Source organism: Crocodylus siamensis, chromosome 4 (assembly GCF_052110815.1).
Source record: "Crocodylus siamensis isolate JL-2025a chromosome 4, ASM5211081v1, whole genome shotgun sequence".
NCBI lineage: Eukaryota > Metazoa > Chordata > Crocodylia > Crocodylidae > Crocodylus > Crocodylus siamensis.
In genome coordinates, this window is record NC_143398.1 from 88,217,710 (window position 1) to 88,240,199 (window position 22,490).

The following is a 22,490-nucleotide window of genomic DNA, read 5'->3' on the forward strand; positions in this document are numbered from 1 at the left end:
AGAACAAGAGTTGAAATGATGTGTGCTCATGAAGTCTCCTTGAGAAACAAACCTTAACCCATGACATCCATCATGTAAAATGCTGTGTGCTTCCTCTTCCCTTTGAATAAATGCATAACGTGCATCTGAATAATACTGCCCAATAAATAAAAAACAACTTTCATTTCCAGGAAATATAATTACATCATTTTAATTCCATAATACCCACTATTCTGGCTACCTAAAGAGGAATAATAGATGAAAGCCACGCATAACAAGAGCAAACTGTCTGAAAACCAGGTAACATTATTTGCTTATTAAAAAGAAAATAAAAAATTGCTTGGGGTGGGGAGGGAAGGAAAGTGTGTATTTTTGAGAAAAAATGCAGTAATTCTCTGCAAGTAACCTAACCACTAAATTACTAGGTAGAAAAGGGAGCAGTGCTTTCTCTTTCAGCATGTCTTCCCCACCCCACCCCTGAATGGCCCAATAAAATGTCTGTTCCTTATGCTGCTCTGAAATATTTAACTCACCCATCTCTGCCTTCTGATAAACTTCGATGCTTAGTACAACTATGTTGGGCAGTAGAAACCAGGGCAAGAACTGTACTTCTCCCTAAACTTTACTTTCCAGAAAAAAATAACTTGAGACCCAACTTGGAAAACAATTGCATTGTTTTTTCTACTATAGTGCATTTATTTCCCTCACCTTGATTTCAGGAATTTTTTTTTCTTAAACACACAAGACAAACACTTAATACTGGAACCTTTTTCCTGGAACTAAATCATATTCTTAGCACTGCAAACTCAGATAATCAGTTTCATTGATCAAACAATAGAAAGTGATGGTTGAAGAGTTTAGAATGCAAAGGAAAAAACAGTGATACTTAAACTCTTTTAATGAAGAAGTGGGTGGCTCTTAAAAGAGCCTTTGGGTGAAACGATGCAGGAAACCTGCGAGGAAGCCGTTTACTTGGAGCTGGTGTACTTGGTGACAGCCTTGGTGCCCTCGGACACGGCGTGCTTGGCCAGCTCCCCGGGCAGCAGCAGGCGCACGGCGGTCTGGATCTCCCGGGACGTGATGGTGGAGCGCTTGTTGTAGTGCGCCAGGCGGGAGGCCTCGCCGGCGATGCGCTCGAAGATGTCGTTGACGAAGGAGTTCATGATGCCCATGGCCTTGGACGAGATGCCGGTGTCCGGGTGCACCTGTTTCAGCACCTTGTACACGTAGATGGAGTAGCTCTCCTTGCGGCTCTTCTTGCGCTTCTTGTCGCCCTTCTTCTGCGTCTTGGTGACCGCTTTCTTGGAGCCCTTCTTGGGGGCGGGAGCGGACTTGGCGGGCTCAGGCATTCTAGCAGACCTCTTTTCCGTCTCGAAAGAACAATCAAAGCACTGTAAAACAGCACAACCCAAATCCCCACGTATTTATAGAGAGCTTCGGTAACTAGCTAATCTTTTTCCTAAATTTTAACTGGCTGAACTATTCAGATGACATCATAAGAGAAGCGCGATTGGTCAGAATAAGATACGTCCCCCCATTGGCTGCTGGTGCAAAACTTACTTTCCAGCCTATCAGCAATCAAGCCGCTTGAGAAGCGGTATAAATACTGAATGCAAAACCGGTTGTTTTTTTTTTTACTGGAGGTTTCTCTGCATAGCTACTCGTTTTAACTTGTCACTTAGTGCAGCTATGTCAGGCCGCGGCAAGCAGGGCGGGAAGGCGCGGGCCAAGGCCAAGTCGCGCTCCTCGCGGGCCGGGCTACAGTTCCCGGTGGGCCGGGTGCATCGGTTACTCCGCAAAGGTAATTATGCCGAGCGGGTCGGAGCCGGGGCCCCGGTCTACCTGGCGGCCGTGCTGGAGTACCTGACGGCCGAGATCCTGGAGCTGGCGGGCAACGCGGCGCGGGACAACAAGAAGACGCGCATCATCCCCCGCCACCTGCAGCTGGCCATCCGCAACGACGAGGAGCTCAACAAGCTGCTGGGCAAAGTGACGATCGCGCAGGGCGGCGTCCTGCCCAACATCCAGGCCGTGCTGCTGCCCAAGAAGACCGAGAGCCACAAGGCCAAGGCCAAGTAAACCCAGCCGTGCAGGCATTCGGCCTCGGAAAAGTTACCCCAAAGGCTCTTTTCAGAGCCACCTCCCTCGTCAGAAAAGAGGCTTGGTTATCGCTGGGGTCAGTTACAAGTAGGAAATGCCATTTTATTTGCAGTTCTAACTCAACTGGGCAGGGGATATTGGCGGCTGATGGGGATTTTGCCCGCGCGGGTAGGTTTCCGACCAGACGGGAGCTCCCCCTGTAAGCCCAGTCGTCTTCCGCCCTCCTCCTCCCAGCTCCGCCTCCCAGGCTCCTTCCCAAATATTAGGACGCTGAAAAGCGGGGCGGGTTGGCGGGGGCGAATCCCAGCGCAGCGCGGGCTTTTCAAAACAGAGAAAACGAATCAAACCCGAGACAAGCAGGAAGTTTTAAAAAAAATTTATTGTCCACACTCGTCATCACCGGCAGCAACAATCTCTCTCCCCCGCCCTTCCCCACCCTCCCGAATCGATCCCGCCCCAACCAGCGCAGTAGAGGACGCAGCTGATAAGCGACCACCCTTTCTGCCCCTTCTCTCCTCCCGCCCGCCTCCTCCCTTCCAGCTCTCGGGACTGGAGCCATCATTGCTCAACCGCGGGCTTTCCCAGGGAAAAGCCGGCCTCTGGCGGCTCCGACTCGCCTGGAAGCTGCCCCCTCTGCCTTCCCTCCACGGAGTCCATTCCGGAGTAAAAGAAGCTGCGATTGCGAGCTGCTTCTCCAGTCCTGCTTGCAAAAAACAGAAAGTCACAGCCAGAAAGGTACAGGGCGCACGCTTTCCGTGGCAGGAGGCTCCTTGCTTTTCTTGTCTATTTAAGAAAAAGCAGAGACAAAGCGGGGGAGCGGAGAGAGAAAAACTTCATTTAAAAAGTCCAGCGGGGATTTCTCAGCCATCCCAGAGTTACAGCTCCCTTCAGGAAGGGGTGGGTGGCTCTTAAAAGAGCCGTTGGGGTTGTTTGCACAACAAGCATCTTCCTCCGCTCGCTCTACTTCTTCTTGGGCGCCGCCTTCTTGGCCTTGGCTGCCTTGGGCTTGCTGGGCTTGGGCTTGGCAGCCTTGGGCTTCACCGCCTTGGCCTTGGCCGGGCTCTTGGCGGCCCGCTTGGGCTTGGCCGCCTTGGCCTTCTTGGGGCTCTTGGCCGCGCTCTTCTTGGCCGCGGCGGCCGCCGGCTTCTTGGCTTTCTTGGGGCTCTTCTTCACGGCCGCCGCCTTCTTGGGCTTCTTGGCCGCGCTGGCGGGCTTCTTGGCAGCCGCCTTCTTGGGCTTGGGCGCCGCCACCGCCTTCTTCTTGGGCGCCTTCTCCTTGGCCTCGCCTGGCTTTTTATTCAGCTTGAAGGAGCCCGAGGCGCCGGTGCCCTTGGTCTGCACCAGGGTGCCCTTGTTCACCAGACTCCGGAGTCCGAGCTTGATGCGGCTGTTGTTCTTCTCCACATCGTAGCCGCCGGCTGCCAGCATCTTTTTCAGCGCGGCAAGGGACAGCCCTTTGCGCTCCTTGGAGGCGGACACGGCCTGGGTGATCAGCTCGGTCACGCTGGGCCCCGCGGGCTTGCGGGCCTTGGAGCCGGCCGCCGCCTTCTTCGCCTTCTTGGCGGGGGCCTTGGCGGCGGGGGCAGAGGCATCCGGCGCGGCTGCGGGTGCTGTTTCCGACATCGCTGGTGACAGACGCTTTCCACTAGACAGAAGAAAACAATTGGGCTGGAGTAGGTCAGATGCCTGGTATTTTTAGAGGAGAGCTGCTCTCTGATTGGTGCGTTAAAGAGCCCGCCCAGCTGCAAAGCAAAGCAGCTCTTCTGCCTGCTCAGTTTGTGTTTCTTTGGAGTTAAAAAAGTGCATTTTCGCCTCAATATCCGTCCCCAAATCACCCCATTTCTTTCCCGTGAGAAGGGAACAGAGAGTGCTTTCGTTCGGTGAAATATCCAGGGGGAGAGGCGAAAGACGGATTTAGGAGGAACCCAGAAACTCTGCATTCAGGTGCTGAAGGAAGCTCTGAAGTGAGAAAGTTTTGTTTTTCCTTGCAAAATAAAAATATACCTTTCAAGACAACGCCGGGTCGACACGTGCATTTTATTCCTGAGAGTGTTTTCTTCAAGTCAGAATGAAAAGCAAGTGATTTGAATGGATTTTTTTCTGTGTAAAGTGTTTTTGAAGAGAAGGAAGTAACACAATTTGCTATCTAAGCTTTGGATATGGATGGAGAATTGGCTGCCTTAACTGTGTTATTTACATCCTAAAAACATTTAATTTTGTTGAAATAGTGCCTTATACAGCATTACATGGGAATGATTAAACATCTGTAGAGTAGTATTTATAACCTTTACTTCTATATGAAAGTCTAGAACATACTTTGCCTCTCCAGATGTTACAATAGAACATACTAATGACAAATGAGCTGGTTGTTTTAGAGTTTTCCTCATTTTAAAGTAACTTTCTTGCTGTTTGAATGATTTTACTAAATAGCATCCACTGTCCTTCAAATGTAGCAAACAAATTATTTTGCTATTATAGTATTTTAATCTGAGACCAAAAACACAGTAGAAGTATTTATGGCATTGTTTGTTTAATCTGTTTCAATAAGAAATAATATTCTAAAAGTGATTCTAAACAATATGGGATGAAACGCATTTAAAGGATTGTGTTAGAATATCTGTCTTTTTAAAGTCACTAGTTATTTTTGATTCTGTGTTTTGTTTTCTCTCTGCAGGTAGTGGAAGGTTCACATCAATTGGCACTCATCCCCAGTAATTCCTTAGAGCTAATAAAACATTCAGAAAGAGTTAAATTAATTTATTTTACAATGCTAAGAGGGTGAGGAATTGTTATAATGTCTTTCCTTTCCACAACAATGGTAAGAAGTTGGTTGAAGTGATCTTATGATTAACTAGGTGTAAACAAGGGAGCAATTATCTCCTTGGGAACCACAGAAGTGGATTTTTGATGGATGATATACCATATTTTCTTGCATATAACTGACACCTTCCCCCCCAAATCAGCTGAGGTAAACTGGGGTGTGAGTTATATGTTTTTCCTTGCAAAGGGAAAAGGAAAAGGGCTCTTCCTGGGTCTGGAAATTTGGTGGGGGAGGGGTTCAGAATGCGGGCAGCACTAATTGTTTGAACTCTGGGAGCTGCCACAATTAATTCTGCAACCTCTCCTTACACCCGCTTTCTCCCTTCTCACCCCCAGCCTACACATTTGTGGACCCATGGGGAGCCTTTTCCAACCACACTCTGGATTAGGATGGCAGGTGGGATTGGTCCACGGACAGACCAGGCATGCCATTTGCAACCTGGCACATAGCTCCAGAGCCACCCTGTAGTTCTGGACTTGGAGTTTGGGTCTGAAGCCAGTGCTCAGTATCAGATCTGGCACATGGTCTTTAGTGCAGTGTGCTGAATTGGGTCCCAGTCCTAACACTTTATATAGCTGGCCCTGTGACACAACCCCAGAATAGCATACTGGATTGGTCCTGGTACGTGGACCCCAGCCATAGGGACCCCAGAACCTTGGTACTTACCTTTACTCCACAGGAAGGCTTTTTTGTCTCCCCCACCAAACTGTTACTAAAACTGCACAATCAACGTGGTTACATAACCAAAAGGCATAACACCTGAACCTGTCATAGGTAAAATGGGGGGGAAATGTACTGCTGCTGCAAGAGTTTATAAAATGTGCTTGAGAGATCCAAGGAAGAGGGTCAAACTCCTCATTGTAGCAAAACCCCCAGTTTTTCTTTTGTTTCCTTTTATTTTGTTTTAACATACATTCCTTCTCTTCCCCAACTATTTCTGACTTCTCTCCCTCTCTATTCCCTATAGATAAGTATGTTTAAGCTAAGACTTAGGATAAGCGTTAGCATTTTTGTAGCAAGTTTTTTTTCTTTTCTCTCTCCTTCTTTGACCCACTATTTTATATTTTATATTGCATAATTATTATGTTTATATTGATTTTTACTGAGTGATTACCGTTTTACTGATTTTTACTGTTGTTTTAAATTGATGCTATATGATTTAGGCCTACATGTGTAAATTAGCATAAGTAATGTCAAGTTATGTCAAGTTTCCATTTTGAAAGTCAAGCCTCCATCTTGTGTCCTCTGCCCCGTGTAAGGTATGACTCATGTCTAACCAGTCTCATGTAAATTGGTTCCTAAATGAATGGGGATGAATGAGGGTGCTTGAGATACAATGGTAGCAAGCCTCTACGGAATAATCAACTCAAGGACTAGATCATCACCTCAACGACTGGACCATTGACTCATCCAGGAGCAAGGGACAGATCATTTGAAAGACAAAGACCTTACAGAAATCAGCCAACTCACTATTGCAACACAGACACCTGGAACTGCATGTCCTCGCCTAGAGTGCACATGCTCAGTACGCCATGGCTGATCCTTGCCTGGGCATGCCCCTGCCACTAGGGCAGGGGCGGGCCATTATTTTAGGTGGAGGGCCATTTACCCAATTTTGGCAGGCTGTGGAGGGCCGCATGGGTAGCCCTGCCCCTTGACAGGTGCCCTGCCCCTGGTCAACATCTTGGGACCAATGTCCCAATGTCTTGGGAACAATGTCGCAGGGCCAGGGCGAGGCAGGGCCCAGAGTGGAGCACAGGCTGGCAGGGGTCTGTGGAGCCAGGCTGTGCTGCACCAGCAGAGAGGGGGGGAGCTGGCCCAGCTCCATAGAGCCCCTACCAGACGAGACCCTGTACTCCTGCCGCCCTACTCTGGGCCCTGCCAGTGCTGGCCCTGGGACACTGGTGTGGCCCCCGCGCTCCCACTGGCTGCCGCACCTGCTCGCTCCCAGTGTCCACCTCAGCCCCATGGTACAGGCAGGGGGCAGCATGCAGCCCTGGCCCTGCGCTCATCAGCAGGTTACAAACTGGTGCTGAGAGCAGGGGAAAAGTGGCCCCGTGGCCAGCACTCCCTGGTGCAGCCACTTGCAGCCCACACGAGGCTATCCTGAGCAGGCATAGGTAGCCCCATGTGGGCGGTGAGTGGCTGCAGCGTGGGGTGCCAGCCATGGGGTGGGGGCTTTTCTCCATGCTCAGCACCAGATTGTAACCTGCCCTGCACTGGCTCCAGGCTTGCCCATTGGGGCTGCACTGCGGCAGCAGCAGCTGCTCAGCCCAGAGGAAAGCAGCCCCCTGCTTACCACGCTGGGCAGTGTTTGCTGCTGGTGCCCACCCAGAGTACTCGCCACAGTAGGCTGCAATGTGGCTGCTACTGCCGCCTCTGTGCTGCCCAGTGTGGGAGCTCCGGGTGGGCAGCAGCAGCAAACGCTACCCAGCGCAGCAAGTGTCAGTGCTGCAGCTGCTGCCGCCACAGCACAGCCCCATATATATGTCATTGTGTGTGGTATACAAATTAGTAATCTGTGTATGTGTATTGGGTATGCGGGTATTGACAACTGATTTTTGTCTAACTTTTGGTGTGTATAGTGTGTAGGTGCTTGAATTGGTGATAGGTGTGCATGTGCTTAGACTGGTAATCTTGGATGTGTATGTGTCTGTGTTGGTAGTGTGTGTGTGTGTGTGCGCATGCACGCATGCACACCTAGTGATTTTTGTGTGTGTATATGTGCAATTGTGTCACACACTCCTGTCAGTGCAATTTTGAGATCCTCTGTCCTGGAGCCTCTAGGTTTTAATGGCAGCAGAAGCATCAACAGGCCCCACTAAAATCCCAATCTTAGCTGCAGCCATAAGAAGAGACAGACAAATTGCTGGAAAGCCCAGCAGCTTGGGAAAATTATATGTTGGCCATACTGCTCTGCATCCAGGGGATAACAAGCATAATTCCACATATCACAGCTTTTACTGGACAGTCAAACCTCCCCTTCATGTATCTCCTCCATAATCTTATCCCAGTTCCTTTAACCTCCTTCCTAGGCAAGTTGTGAAATTCTAATTCATTCTCTTTCTGCTGTGTATGGTCATCTCCAATACTCACTTGCTTTAGGCTACAGAACTTTTCTCATTATCTCCCAGGATTGTGGCGGGGGGGGGGGGGGGGGGGGGAGGGGGGGGGAAGGGAGGGAAGGGAAGAGTGAGAGGGGATGGTGCTCCTGGACTTCTAATTCTTGCTCCTTACAGAGCACTTCAGGCATAGCTACTTCTATACTATCCCTGATAGATTGTTGACTTCAAGAGTAGATTTAGGGGTCTAAGAGTTTCTTCTGGCTCCCCCTTTTTTCATTCAAAATAAGTGCTCCAATCCAGTAAATTAAAAAACTAACTGTATTAGTATTCTCCAGTTATAAATATTGCTAGCAAGTAAAGAAGACCACAATATATATCAAGATATACTTTCATGATTTAATCAGAAATAAGCAGTTTCACAACTTAATATCCTAAAAAATTCTAACAAGTGGCTGTCCTGTTAGGGAAATCTTACCCAAATTTGGAGACTAAGTTCTAAGAGGCATTGGATCTTCATTACATCTGCAGATAGGAACCTCAACAGAGGATGCCAGAGGAAACCACCTCAGACCACTGAGCCCCCTCCCTGCCCCCCCCCCCCATTCAAACAAAGTTTTCCATTACTTCATAGCAGCTTCAACAAACATGGCCAGAAAAGAGAAACTCTGTGTCATCCTGTTGGTCAAGTCAGAACCTTAATCAAGATGTGATGTCCTAATACAGGGTAGTCTTTTCGAGAAGTTACTGTTGCCTATGATTTCATTTTACACTACTTCCTTTGGCCTCACTTATACTATGCTAACTTAGCCTAAATTAAACTTAACCAAACTAAAGGCCTATTAAATCTATTATAATAAAAACTAAAAGGATTCTATTTTATATAATGCTTATCCAGTCTCTTGAATGCCTCTAATGATGGAGATTTCATCATTTCCCTAGGCACACTATTTTATTGCCTTAATGTTCTAACAATGAAGAAGTTTTTTTTCCCCCCAATATCCAACGTAAACCTGCTTTACTGCAACCTCAAGACATTGGTCCATGTTCTGCTTTCTGCAAGAGACAGAAAGTAGTTCTCCCTCTTTTTCTCATTTGTATGAAAGCCTTTCAGATATTTGAAACCTGCTATCATGTCCCCTCTTAACTGCCTTTCTGCAACCTGAACATGCCTATTTCTTTCAGCATCTCTTCATATGACTTGCATTCCAAGGCCTTTATTGATTTTTGTCACCCACTTTAGACCCTCTCTAACTTCTCCATGTCCTTTTTAAAATGTGGAGCCCCAAACTTCATACAATATACCAGATGGAGGCCTAACCAACCAGTGCCAAGTAAAGAGGCCTCTATCACCTCCTGTGTCTTATACATAATGGCCTCGGACAGACATGAAAAAAAAAATAAAACAGCGCTTTACTGAAAGAGGAAGCACATCAGTTTGACCCAGCTCCCCAACATCTGTATAATTTGGGTGCTTCAGTGGGGCTTTTTGGCACTTTTATCAAAAGCTGATTCAACCAGCTATTAGATAAAAGAACCAAAAAGACTCACTGAAGCATGTGATCTATACAGATTTCGGGTGAGCTGGGTCAAACTAAGGCAATGACTCTTCTGGGCATGAACTACACTTGGATCAAAGATGCACCAAGCTGAAAGTAAAGCACCATTTGGATTGGGTTTTCATTCCACATCTCTAAGAATCCAATGTTCCTATTGATGTAGCTCAAAACCATCTTTGCTTTTGTGCATCTGTGTCATACTGCAGTCTCATATTGAGTGTATGATCTACCAAGACTCCTAGATCCTTCTCCACAGTGCTGCCATCAAAATAGTCATCACCCATTTTGTACTTGTGGTTTTGATTATTTTTCCTGAGGTGCAGGACTTTGCATTTATCAGCACTGAACTTCATCCTGTTGGCTCTGGCCCAGCTTTCCAGTCTATCCATGATTCTTCTGAATTTAATTCCTGTGTGTTCTTACTCCTTCCCAGTTTACGTTGTCTGAAGATTTGCTTAAGAAACTCTCTATTCCAGTATGCAAATAATTAATAAATACATTGAACAGCACTGGGCCTAGGACAGGCCTCTGTGGCACTCCACTTAAAACCGCGTGCCATTCTGACATGGATCCATTTATAAATAGCTTGCAGCTATTGAGCCAGTTGCCAATTCACTTTATAATGGTTTTATCTATCTCACATTTCTACAGTTTGTTTATGAGAAGGTCATGTGGGACTTTGTCAAGTCCAGATACACTATATCCATTGCATTCCCTTAATCTACCCAGGTAATTATTTTGCTGAAGAAAGAGATTACATTTGTTTGGCATGATTTATTTTTAGGAAATTCATGCTGGCTGCTTATGATCAGCATTTACTTCTTCAGATGCTTGCAAATGGACTTCCTTATGATATGCTCCAGGAACTCCCCAGGTATAGAGATGTGCCTAACTGCTCTATAACCATCCAGGTCTTCCTTTTTTAACTTTTTTAAAAAGGGACACTATTCTGGCCCTTTTGCAGACCTTTGGTACCTTGCTTGTCTCCCACAACTTTATAAATATCATTGTCAAAAGCTCTGAGATCTCTTCTGCCAGTTTCTTCAGGGTTCAAGGATGAAATTCATCAGGTCATACTGACTTGAATTCATTCTGGCCAGTCAAAAGTTCCTCTTCCTTATCCAAGGCAGACAAAACTTGGGGTAAAAGTGATATCTTTTATCAGACCTACTAAATAGTTCCAAAAAATGTTTTTCTTGCAAGCTTTCGGGCTTTGTAAGCTTGCAAAGAAAAAAAAAATGCAACTATTTAGTACAAACATTTTGTAACTTATGAATAATTTTGTCACCTGTTTGAAGAGTGCTTCACCCACTTCTTCCTGATTTGGTGGGCTGTAATAAATCCTTGTGATCATATCACTACTTTATTTTTCACCTTTTCCAGATACATTCTGATCTGCTATATTATTCCCCCTGAACCAGGGAACAAGTGTATACATTTCTGACATCACCACCTATTCTTCCAACTCTTCTCTCCTGAAACTTGTGCACAATTCAGTGCTGATACTCAAGTTATAAAGAACTAGCCTGCCAGGTCTCTGTGATACCAGTCAGATTATGGTTTCTTTCACAGGCCGTGGCTTTCAGCTCATCTTGTTTGTTAGCTGTACTTCTCCCATTTGTATACATACATCAGAAGTATTTTGTATTTTGACCTATTTATTTCCCTTTTACATCCCTTTTTGCTGTCCTGTAGTTTTCTGACCCTTTCCCTGAGTTGCACTTCTTTTTCCAGTCCTCTCTTTGGATTATTTGTCTTGTTGCTGGAGGGTTTTGTTCACGATCTTCTGTGGAACCTAGCTTAAAACTCTATTTACTAGGTTGGCTAGACTCTAGCCAAAGCTCAGAGATGTTCTTTCTAGTTCTAATCCAATAAACCCCATCTCTCAATGACAGTCCTCTTCAGAATATCTGCTCACTGTTAATGTCTACACCATCTCAGCCATACCTTTCTTTTTGTTTTGTACTAAAGAAAAGGAAGAAAGCAGCAAACAAGAAAAAAGACATGCTGAATGAGCTACACCAGGTTTCTGTAATGTATTGAATTACTAAGGAAGGCACACCAGAACGTGATTTGAGAGGATGGATTGCAAAACTACAGCACAAGTGACACGGGGTGTGACATCAAAATGAGAAGGGAAGGAGTTCTGAAGAAAATATTATTAAACAGGAAATCTGAAAGCAAAAGTTGAATCAATTTTCATCTTTAAGTTATCTGTATTTATAAGTCAACAGATAAAGATGGCCCATGACTCGATAAATGATTGTTTGAAAAGAAGTTACAAAATTGGAGAGACATGTTTTATATCTACCTCATTCTTAAGGCGCCCTGGAACCTGCTCTGCTACTGCAAACTTCTTTATCAATGCTAATATCTTACGTTGCTCTGTCCCTTCACTATTCACTTCACCCTGTCCATTGCTCTAAACTACCCCCACTCTTCTGCTCTTGAGTATTTTGATCATTCACACATGTATGCATCTGAATGTGCAAATATGCGCGTGTGTGCATGCACATACACACAAACCTTCAAGACCATCCCCTTCTGCTCGCTAGCCCAGGCTCCTAGGAAACTTGGAAAAGAAAGAAAATAGTGGGTTTGTGAAGAGTACATATACTGGCTGGAGGCACGGAGAGCCAGGGGAGGGAAGACCTAGAGTTCCCACTCTAATTTGGCCATTATGTATGGAGAAGAAACCCTACACAGTCATATGCAGCATAAGAGATTTACAAAGGTGTGCACTGGTCCACTCCTCTTAGTTGTCTGTGAGTGTCTCCTGGAGCGTGCCTGAAACAACAGGCCCAAGAGGTGTGAAGGCTCAGGTATCATTTCAGTAGATGTTCCTATTCCTCCATTACTACAATATTAGCAAATAGAAACGTTCCTCCATTGATACAATGTCAGCATGTCTAGGCCTGTGCATCAGAAAAAGGGCATCAGCAGCTATTCTGCATGGGAGTTAGGGGTACAGCTTCTGAATCAGAACTTCCTAAACTTTAAATGCTGGAAGCTGGAAGTGAGAGAAGAGCAGTGGAAAAAATCCTGCTCATTCCCCTGTTCAATTTCCCTTTCAACATATACTCTCTGCCACTGGGGCACAGGATACTGGGCAAGATGACATTATTGTCTGACCAAGTGGGTGTATCTACATAAGCAATTAAGGTGCAGTTAGGTTACTATGCAGTACAATAATGCGCAGTAAGATGTGGCCAGGAATGCATCTATACATGCACCCTGTCGGGCACAAAGTTGCACCCAGTGGGAGCAGCCTGGCCCAGGGCTGTTCCTGCCCTGCTCTGCCTCCATGCAGCAGCCCAGGGGCTGCCAGGAGACATGGGAGTTCATTCCAATGTGCATGGGACTAGGAGACAGCTGCCTCTGAAGCCGGAACAGCTCTCCTGGCCCTGTCCTGATGTGTGTGGGGCTGGGAGAGAGCCCCCTGCAGCCAGCAAAGCTCCCTCTGCATCAGGGCTTAGCCAGGTAGGAGAGGTCCCCTGGGCCGACCTAAAGTAAAATTGGTCTTAATCAGTATCAAAACATGCACTACTGCACACTACCAAAGCATTATTTATCTAATACATACTTTTTCATGCTGCAGCATGCTGGAAATCCAGCACATTGGTGAATGACCAAATTCAATTAATCAAGTCTGCTTTGCAAGCAAGCTGATGTGCACCACGCTGCATCGTTTGCAGTTGTATAAGTTTTGAAATGAATGCCAGCATGGAGAAAATGGCAGCGGTGCACTTTTGAACAAAAACACCTTGAATGTGTTTTTGTTCAAAAGTGCATCGCTGCCATTTTCTGCGCTCTGACATGCATTTCACCACTTATACAAGTGTAGGCATTACAGTGCTGGGAGGTTTTCAAAGCACCTGGTGCTGCGGTGCATACATATATAAAATTTCCCTGTATGTGTTGGTACTAGCAAATGGCACATTTGACTAATTTAGTGCCTGGTAAGTACAGTGCACATGTGATGCTTTACTGTGCATTAGGTTAGTCTAATGCACAGTAAAGCGTCTCTGTAGAAGCACCCAGTAAATGGCAGTTCTTATGTTCCTATAAGAGTATGGACCTATAAACAATTTACTGTAGAATAAGAGGGGCCATGTCTTACCATGTCAGGTGCTCCATGAGAATTGCTCTTGTGAACAATCTTATACTGCAGAAAATGGAAGCTAAACTGGGGGCTTGTACACTATACATGCCTTCTGCCAGAAAATGTTGTCACTGTGTGACATGGGTATAGGACGTGTTTAACACAGCATGTATACATGTTATATGTGTATAACACATGTTAAATGTGCATGTGTCTAACATAACAGGTATAACATAACACATGTATAACAGTGTGTGTACAGCCTATAACTAGGTTATACCCAGGATGACTCAGGACTTTTTGGTGGCTTATCTGCAGCTGCAGAAGTTGCCTGTTACTTACAGAGCAAGGGTTATTCTGGTGGTAGAATAAGGGGGTTTTGCACTATATGGAAACAGCAAGTATGGGCACATTTACAGTTTTACTGGCAAATTGGTGGTATCTATAGCGTATATCCTGAGTTTTCTTTCTGTAGGTTTGCTTACAGTAAGGGAAGTTTAGGTTAGATATTAGGAAAAACTCTGGCACTAGGAAGGTAGTAAAGCACTGGAACTGGCTACTCAGAAAGGCTGTGGAATCTTCATCCTCACAGGTTTTTTAAGACCTGGGCAGACAAAGCCTTGATTGGGATGATACAGTTGAGGATGGTCTTGCTTTGAGTAGGAGGTTAGACAAAATGAACTCCTGTGGTCGCTTCCGACCCTAATTTTCTATGATACTATGTGTCCACAGATAGTTTAATGTAAGCTTGCAAAACCCCGTGTTTCTGTCAAACTGCTAGCACCAACTGCCCAAATGACTGAAGTCTTCAAATAACAGACAAGTATCAGCAGAATGCTAGTGCGAAGACTGCACCATTTACAGTATATGCCTTCCACTGTCCTGCATCCTCAGTCCTTCAGTATTAGTATTGGTTTCCTCCACAAATAACTATTGTACTGACAGGTTCAAATTTTCCAAGGAAAAAACCCTGCTCATACCCAGTTCACTCTCCCTTTCAGCATCCACTCTCTGCCACTGTGACAAGCAGTTTACAGGGCAAGATGGACCTATGGTCTGACCCAGGAAATGGCAGTTCTTATGTTTTTAATGTACTATCCTCCCTGATGTCACCAAATTTAGCCAGCTTCAAGGGGGTTACATCAAGCTGCAGAAGTGAGACTGAAGCAGAAGGCCCCCCAGACTGTTTCTGAATGATCACAGATTGAACTTTTGTATACATTACAACTACAATAGTCTGGTCAGCAAAGTAAAGAAAGCAATCAACACATCCAGCTAAACCAGTAATGAGATCAAATAAAAGAGAGCAAAAGGCTTGAAAGAAAACTTTATACAAAGAGGACTTACAATAAACAATTCAAATACAGTATAGCATAGCTTTAGCTTAAAATTGTCACTGATAGTGACTGATTTAACCAAATATATTTGATGCAGTTTTTCTTGAACAGATATATTTGCATTGTTTATTAAATAAGTTGTAAAAACAAAGCAATCTTGCCAGTGGACAAGAGGTGAAAAGAGAACAGGGTGGTATTAAGGTTCGCTGCAAAATGATGAAAGAAGATAAATCCTCCCTTTCAAAATTCTAATTTTTACAAGGACAAAAATCCTAACTAATTGGTATCTTCAACATCATTAGAAAAACTGGTTCAGTCTTGTTCCCATATTCTCAGTGAAACAAATAAATTAGACTAAAATAAATCAAGGAATGTTTATTAGAATAAGACATGTATGAATATAAGGACTAGGCTGGAGGGAATATTGGAGAACTCAGCAAACTCAAGAAAACTTGCTGCCAGTCTGTGGACCACCCTCCTCACTCCTGAGCCTTCACAGTCAGTATAGTTGAGAATCTATATTGTATGGTTGTAGGTAATGAGATAGACACTGGAATAGGTGTTTATTCTTGTGTCTTGGGGTGTAAACAATAAAAGGTGTGTTTTGTTTTGCTTTGCTTTAATGCAGGAAGTTGACCAACACATAAATGTGTTAATGGCAGTACCTAGTACCAGTTGAATCACTCAGAGGTAGAGACAGAAAGAAAGGTAGAGACAATATTACTAGCTCTGGTGTTTTCTTAACTTCCCCTACTTCCTCCTCCCTCACCCAACAAACTGGAAATGTGGCCTCCTTCATTCAAAGATTTGGACGACATTATTGATCATCCCAGATCTGCATGTCACTACCAGATACCTTCTGTAGTTAAAATCAAATAGAAGGATGTTATAGTACAGGTAGCCACAGATAATAAAGATCAGCAAAGAACTAAACCCAGAATGTTTGGGACAGGAAGTTGGCTCTAAGTTGAAAATATCTGTTGATGATCTTATTGGCTTCAGTGTTTAAATAACTTACTGTGTGGCTAGACATTTGCTGTATATTGTTAAATCTTAGATGTTGCATCATATTGGTGGATTGCTGTCCTTCAGTGATCAGCTAGGAGGGTGGTGGAATCTCCTGCCTCTTTGCTAGGAATCCTGGTATTGCATAGGAAGAAACCAGCAACTATTTGAAAAAACAGCCACTGAATGCAAATGAAGTGATAGCTGGTTAATTAGCAACTAGGAATGCTCATCATTATGGCTTTAAAGAGCTTTTTTTCACATTAACTAGAATGTCTATACCCTTGGACCATAATACCAACTTCTCTCTTTCAGTCTGAGGCAGCTAATAGGACCAGGCCTTTTACAGGCACAACTGTCTGGAGTGGATTTAATTACTCACCAACACTGTTTTTTTTCACTAGGACTGAACTTCTTCCACACCCCTACCAGTCTCTCAAGACAAACATATCTTTTCCCCTCAAAGTGATATTTAGGGGGAGTGAAATTTTTCTGTTAGCTCAGTAGTTAAGAATCTAAAATAACAGCACAGCTTATTCAGCAATGCCATAAAAGAAATGGCTTTTGGAATAAAAACATGACAACTTGGGTTGCAGCTGCATAGAAGTAGAAGAAACGATTTGGACATGGGTTTGGAAAGCGTTACTGGCAAAGTTTGTGGATGACACCAGGTTATAGGGAAGTGTGGTCATGCTGGAAGGAAGAATGAGGATGCCAGCTGACCTGGATAGACTTGTAAAGTGAGCGCGTCTAAACCCGATATTGTTTAACACTGATAAATGTAAAGTGCTCCATCTAGGGAGAAATAAAGTACAATCTACTTACAGGCTCAGTGGTGCTACATTAGCCAGCACCACAATCGAAAGAGACCTGAGGGGTCATGATTGACCATAAAATGAATGTGAGCCACCAGTGAGATGATATAGCCAGCAAAGCCAACAACACTCTGGCATGTATTAACGGAAGCATGACAAGTAAGACCAAACATGTCATCTTCCAGCTATACTCAGCATCAGTGAGGCCGCAGCTGGAATACTGCATCCAGATCTGGGTGCCGCAGTTCAAGGGGATGTGGAGAAGCTGGAAAGAGTCCAAAGGAGAGCCACACGAATGATTAGTACCTGGAGAATAGACCATACGAGGAGAGGCTGAGGGATTTGGGACTATTCAACCTGGAGAAGAGGAGACTCAGAGGGGACTTGGTGGCAGCCTTTAAGTATGTAAGGTGCAAACATCAGGGGACAGGAGTACATGAGTTCACCAAGGCACCTCAGGGGAAGACTGCTTTGAGAAGGCAGGCTGGGCCTGAGGATCTCTGAGGTTCCTTCTAGCCCCTAGCATTTATGAATCTATAAAACCCCATGGTCACTCAAGGTGCGTTTATTTTCTTTTTATTTCTTTATTCATTCTTTGGTGTAGGATGGTAAGGAAATGCCATTGAGACTACTCTTTGCAGACCAAAGGTGGCAGACTCAAGGCTGAGGGAGAAGAAAAAGAAACTTATTGCTGAAGATGCCGTAAATACTACCTTAGGCTGTAAATCCAGAAGTATGAAATGGAGCCTATGCCTTAATCGATTGATTCTGGGATGGCTGAAAAGTAAAGAAAAGACTTGGCATGGGAAGCAAATCAAACTGAAGATGAAAGGAGAGATTGGCAGAATACCTGTACCATGACTGCAAGGTAAAATAATGAGATATCAACTTTGAGAGAGTCTTTTAGGCCTAGAGATAGTTGGCTAAAAATTCCCCCATCTATATAATCCAGCCATGCATGTCCAGTACAACTTTACACACCAATTTAGATTCCACAATAAGAATTGATCACAAGGCTATTATACTATGTATTCCAGCAACCACCAAAACAGGCAGATGAGTTGTTCCAAAATTCCCTAAAACAAAATGACCACAGAGTTATACAACAATTTCTGGCAGGATGAACTACTATGTCTCTTTCCCATTAATGGGTTTAGTGTTAATGTGGACATAAGATGTGAAACCTGGGGTATGAGTCTTGGATATGTAACATGGTTATCTTATTCTGGGTTAGGCAAAAGGGAGATGATTAAATTATGAAGGCCCAATTTAGGATTAGGCTACAGAGAAACTATAATCTTGTCTTTCAACACAGGCCAAGTCCAGCCATGGATTGGCGAATGATTTTCTCCCATCACTTTGGTTCAAGTGACATTTAAAATAAAATTTTACACCAAATCATTTAAATTACCCCCTCCCCAAAGGGGCAATGGGTGCCAGATGTCACTCGATATAAATCCCAAGTGGATGTTATAATTTGGGGAGGAGCAGAGATATAGTTTTCAAGTTCATGTGAGTGTGTCTAGGGGAAATATTCTTAACATATCATGCAATTTGAGGGGAGGTTATGTTAAGATACCCTTCCCTCTTCCTTAATCAAACTCAAATGCAGACCCTAAACCTTACCTTGGATTCTAAGGAGTCAGTAATTTTCAAAGCAGTCTTGAGTAAATGTACACTGATAAAAGCTGCTGTTATATAGTAAAGTTGTTTTAATATTCATGACATTAGACTAGACAACAATAATGTTGTGTGCAGAGGAAAGTGTTGGGAGGGAAGATTAAAATAAATCCTTCTAATCAGGGCATGCCTATGTTGCACAGTTACATACATATTATTACCAGGTTTTTCAATCAATGAAATGATACAGAAATGTATCCCCAAGTCTTGATCTAAAAGTGGCACTTTGGCTTTTAGGATGAATCTTCTGAATAAATCCTTGTCTAACTTAGCTCCTTTGTGACTTAGTTCCCCATGGCTGCATCCAAACAACCTTTGCTTCCCTGGGGACAAGTAGCAATGGCATGCCTTGTACTGCTGCCTGCTACTTGTCCTCAAGGAATACCTGTGCCGTATGCACTCTGGCACATGGCAGGTTACCCCAGGTGGGGTCCTGCGGGCTGGGGAAGCTGCAGCCACAGCAGTCCTGCAGCTGGAAGCGTGACCAACAACCAGTGTGTGGCTTGGGCTGACCAGGCTCCAACTGTGGGTGGTGTGCACTGCTGTCACGTGTGCCACTCCACTTTTGTTTGGCATGGATTTTTTTTATCCTGAGATCTGCCACAGTCAAGAAAACCTCCTGTGCTGCAAGGTAGCAGCGTGGGGGACACCTACATGTGTGATGCCACATACCGCACAACCACTCTCATCTGGACGCGGCCCATGTGTCAGCTCAGGATAATAACACTCCTTCAATTTCCAAGAGTGTTGAGACACTGACTTAATTAACTGCTGTGAAGCATTGCACTACTGCAATGGGAAATTCCATAGAAAAAGTGTAGCAAGATCTGAGTAGGTCTCAATTCAAAACAAAGTTGAATCGCATGCAATGGACAAGGCTGGGGAACACATACTGAAACATGAGATAAAGAAGGCTTCAAAATACTTCTATTTGAGTGATCATCATCAATAAGAACACTGAATGAGGCAGGGTTCCTTTGAAAATGAAATTTGTCATTTATATAGCCAGGACCCTTTATGTCTTTCTGTCACTTCTAAATGGTTAGAGAAAGAATATAAACATAGTGTGGGATGCACAAAAATATTTTCATGATTTTCCCCATTAAAGAATTGTATCCTATGCTGAATATTATACAAGAATATCAAGACACTTGATATTACATATTGGCATAGATAGACAGACAGACAGATGGATGGACAGAAAGAGATATGTAAATATATATATATATGGGTTTATAAGTATACTGATACATAATAGTAAGAGGCTTGATTACATGTATTAATATACTGTATTTAATCAAGCCACTTAGCCACTTGGTATTACATATCCTTCCAAGGTACTAATAGTAGAGATTCTGAATATTTAATAAGAAGGATTAAAGGCCTTCATTCATGGTAAAGCATCTTAAGGATATCAACTCTAGGCAGGACAAACTGTGGTATTAACTCCATAACATTCTAATGGTGTTAACATAACCCATATTTCACATTTAGTAGGTTTTTGGTGATAAGTATTATGAACTGCATATCAAAATAATACACAGAAAAATACTAAAGTGTTACCAAAAACCTGGTGTTACTAAAATGTTACCAAAAGCCTGGTACCATTCTGCTTGTCTATTATCAGGACTCTTTTGCAATCCTAGAAAAAAATTAAGCACCAATTACAATTCCCTTACTGATTACTCTTTTTGTATGCCAGATCACGATGCAGTCACATTTACCAATGATCCTCCGTTCCTTCTTAGCAAGTAAGGATTATCATCACCCAAGTCAAATAGAAGCAAGAGACAGGTCTCAGATTTATTGATGATATCCCAAAGCACAAGAAAAGGCACTTGTCTGCATGCCTATCTAGCTACCTGTAACTGCACAATACAGTTTCTCTTCTATGAGGACTGGAGGAGAAACAGGCAAAAGGAGAATGCTGGCATGCAGGCAGACAGCTGAGTCTTTTCCCAAATTTGCTGAGTCTTTTCCCAAATTCCCCCTATTTACACCCAGTATTTATGTGTCTTATGTAAATAAATATTCTGATAGGTGTTATTAAAATAACTTTGTCACCCTGAGACTCTGGGAAATGGACTTAATCATTTTTTTCTGTGAACCTGGCAATTAGCTGGCGTCTGTCCTTGTGAAAAGTACAATTCTTGGAAAAAGAACTTATCTTTTTCTCTCACTATCCGGGAATGCTACTTGCCAAGTTCTTTTTCTTTTACTTTGCTAAGCCAGTTGCAACATCTACAAAGGTTCACTCTGGAACACAGTTTGTGGCTTTCAGTTTTAGCCAGACTTCACAACTTGGGCTTTTGCTAGACCAGTAGCCTGCACAGGTTTCATAGTTTCATAGTTGGTAGGGTTGGAAGAGACCTGAGCAGACCATCAAGACCAACCGCCTGCCACGGCAGGAAAAAGTACCGGGGTCAAACGACCCCAGCAAGGTGTTCGTCTAATCTCCTCTTAAAGACCACCAGGGTAGAAGCCAGCATCACTTCGCTTGGAAGTTGGTTCCAGATCTTAGCTGCCCTGACAGTGAAGTAGCGCCTCCTGATATCTAGCCTGAATCTCCCATCTGCCAGCTTATAACCGTTATTTCTAGTCACTCCTGGCAGTGCTTGGGGGAACAGGGACTCCCCCAATGCCTGCTGGTCCCCTCTGACTGGTTTGTAACAGGCCACTAGATCCCCCCTCAGCCTTCTCTTGTGGAGGCTGAACAGGTTCAGGTCCCTGAGCCTCTCCTCATAGGGCCTGCCCTGCTGCCCCCTGATCATGCGAGTTGCCCTCCTCTGGGCCCTCTCCATGTTGTCCACATCCCTCTTGAAGTGCGGCGCCCAGAACTGGATGCAGTACTCCAGGTGAGGCCTGACCAGTGCCGTATAGAGGGGCAGTATCACCACCTTGGACCTGCTTGAGATGCATCTGTGGATCCATGACAAGGTGCAGTTGGCCTTCCTGACTGCCTCCCCACGCTGCCGGCCCATGTTCATCTTGGCATCAATGATGACTCCAAGATCCTTTTCTGCCTCTGCACTGACAAGAAGGGAGTTCCCAAGCCTATAGGTATGGTGCCGGTTGTTCCTCCCCAGGTGCATCATCTTGCACTTGTCAGTGTTGAATCCTTTCCTATTCTCATCCGCCCACCCCTGTAACCTGTCTAGGTCCAATTGCAGCCTATTCCTCCCTTCTAGCATGCCCACTTCACCCCACATCTTAGTGTCATCAGCAAATTTGAACAGGGTGCTGCCCCCGTCCAAATCACTGATGAAGATGTTGAACAGTGCGGGCCCGAGGACCAAGCCCTGGGGGACCTCACTGCCCACATCCCTCCAGGTCAAAATGACGCATCCACCACCACTCTCTGGGTGCGGCCCTCCAGCCAGTTGGCGACCCATTTGACTGTGTAGGTGTTGATGCCACAGTCCCCCAGTTTTTTAACGAGAACAGGATGAAAGACAGTGTTGAAGGCCTTCCGAAAGTCCAGAAAGATTATGTCCACTGCTACACCTGCATCTAAGGATTTGGTGACCTGGTTGTAGAAGGCCACCAGGTTGGTCTGACAGGACCTGCCGCTAATGAACCCATGTTGGTTGCCCCTAAGCATAATCTCCCCCGCTAGCCTCTCGTGGATACATGCCAGGATAATTATCTCAAAAAACTTACCCAGGATCAAGGTAAGACTAACTGGCCTGTAGTTTCCTGAGTCCTCCTTCCTCCCTTTTTGGAAAATGGGAACCACATTGGCTCTTTTCCAGTCCTCTGGCACCACACCAGAGCACCACGAGTTGCTGTGGTTTGTCAGTCATTGACCATGTCCAGAGCCTACAGAAGTAAGAGTAGGTATCTATTTATCCCTCTACACCCCAAGCTCTAGTTTCTGTGTTGCATCAGATTCTATTTTAGAAAGGTGTTCAACTGGTCTGTCTCCTGCTATCTATTTTTGCAGTGTCTATAATTAGGAGGCCTTGATCTGAGTATGGTAGCTAGTTGTTAATAGAATGAAGAGGGAAAGATTGATGACTACTACTACTAA

The 22,490-nt window shown here is 44.6% G+C and overlaps 3 protein-coding genes across 4 annotated transcripts; 1 reads left to right on the forward strand and 2 right to left on the reverse strand.

Moving 5' to 3' along the window:
• Positions 1–865: 865 nt before the first annotated feature.
• Positions 866–22,438, reverse strand: LOC149865995 (histone H2B 1/2/3/4/6). Of its 2 annotated transcripts, none has more exons than XM_090041036.1 (2): positions 22,121–22,438; positions 866–1,349 (listed from the first exon to the last, which is right to left on the reverse strand). In XM_090041036.1, exon 2 carries the CDS (start codon positions 1,326–1,328, stop codon positions 948–950), a length of 381 nt encoding a protein of 126 aa, XP_089897162.1. In that variant the 5' UTR covers positions 1,329–1,349; positions 22,121–22,438; the 3' UTR covers positions 866–947. The 2 variants fall into 2 exon arrangements, with proteins under 2 accessions (XP_089897162.1, XP_089897161.1); XM_090041035.1 differs by having other exon boundaries at positions 866–1,370; positions 22,121–22,437.
• On the forward strand, positions 1,644–2,094 carry LOC149865996 (histone H2A-IV). The gene has a single exon (XM_090041034.1). It carries the CDS (start codon positions 1,669–1,671, stop codon positions 2,056–2,058), a length of 390 nt encoding a protein of 129 aa, XP_089897160.1. The 5' UTR covers positions 1,644–1,668; the 3' UTR covers positions 2,059–2,094.
• LOC149865997 (histone H1.01-like) lies at positions 2,895–3,744 on the reverse strand. Its single transcript, XM_090042777.1, has one exon. The coding sequence runs from the start codon at positions 3,700–3,702 to the stop codon at positions 3,040–3,042; it is 663 nt and encodes a 220-aa protein (XP_089898903.1). The 5' UTR covers positions 3,703–3,744; the 3' UTR covers positions 2,895–3,039.
• Positions 22,439–22,490: the final 52 nt, after the last annotated feature.

Bases quoted from the DNA above. Each gene is read 5' to 3' on its own strand.
- LOC149865997 (XM_090042777.1), bottom strand. From the start codon at position 3,702: ATGTCGGAAACAGCACCCGCAGCCGCGCCGGATGCCTCTGCCCCCGCC.
- LOC149865995 (XM_090041036.1), bottom strand. From the start codon at position 1,328: ATGCCTGAGCCCGCCAAGTCCGCTCCCGCCCCCAAGAAGGGCTCCAAG.
- LOC149865996 (XM_090041034.1), top strand. From the start codon at position 1,669: ATGTCAGGCCGCGGCAAGCAGGGCGGGAAGGCGCGGGCCAAGGCCAAG.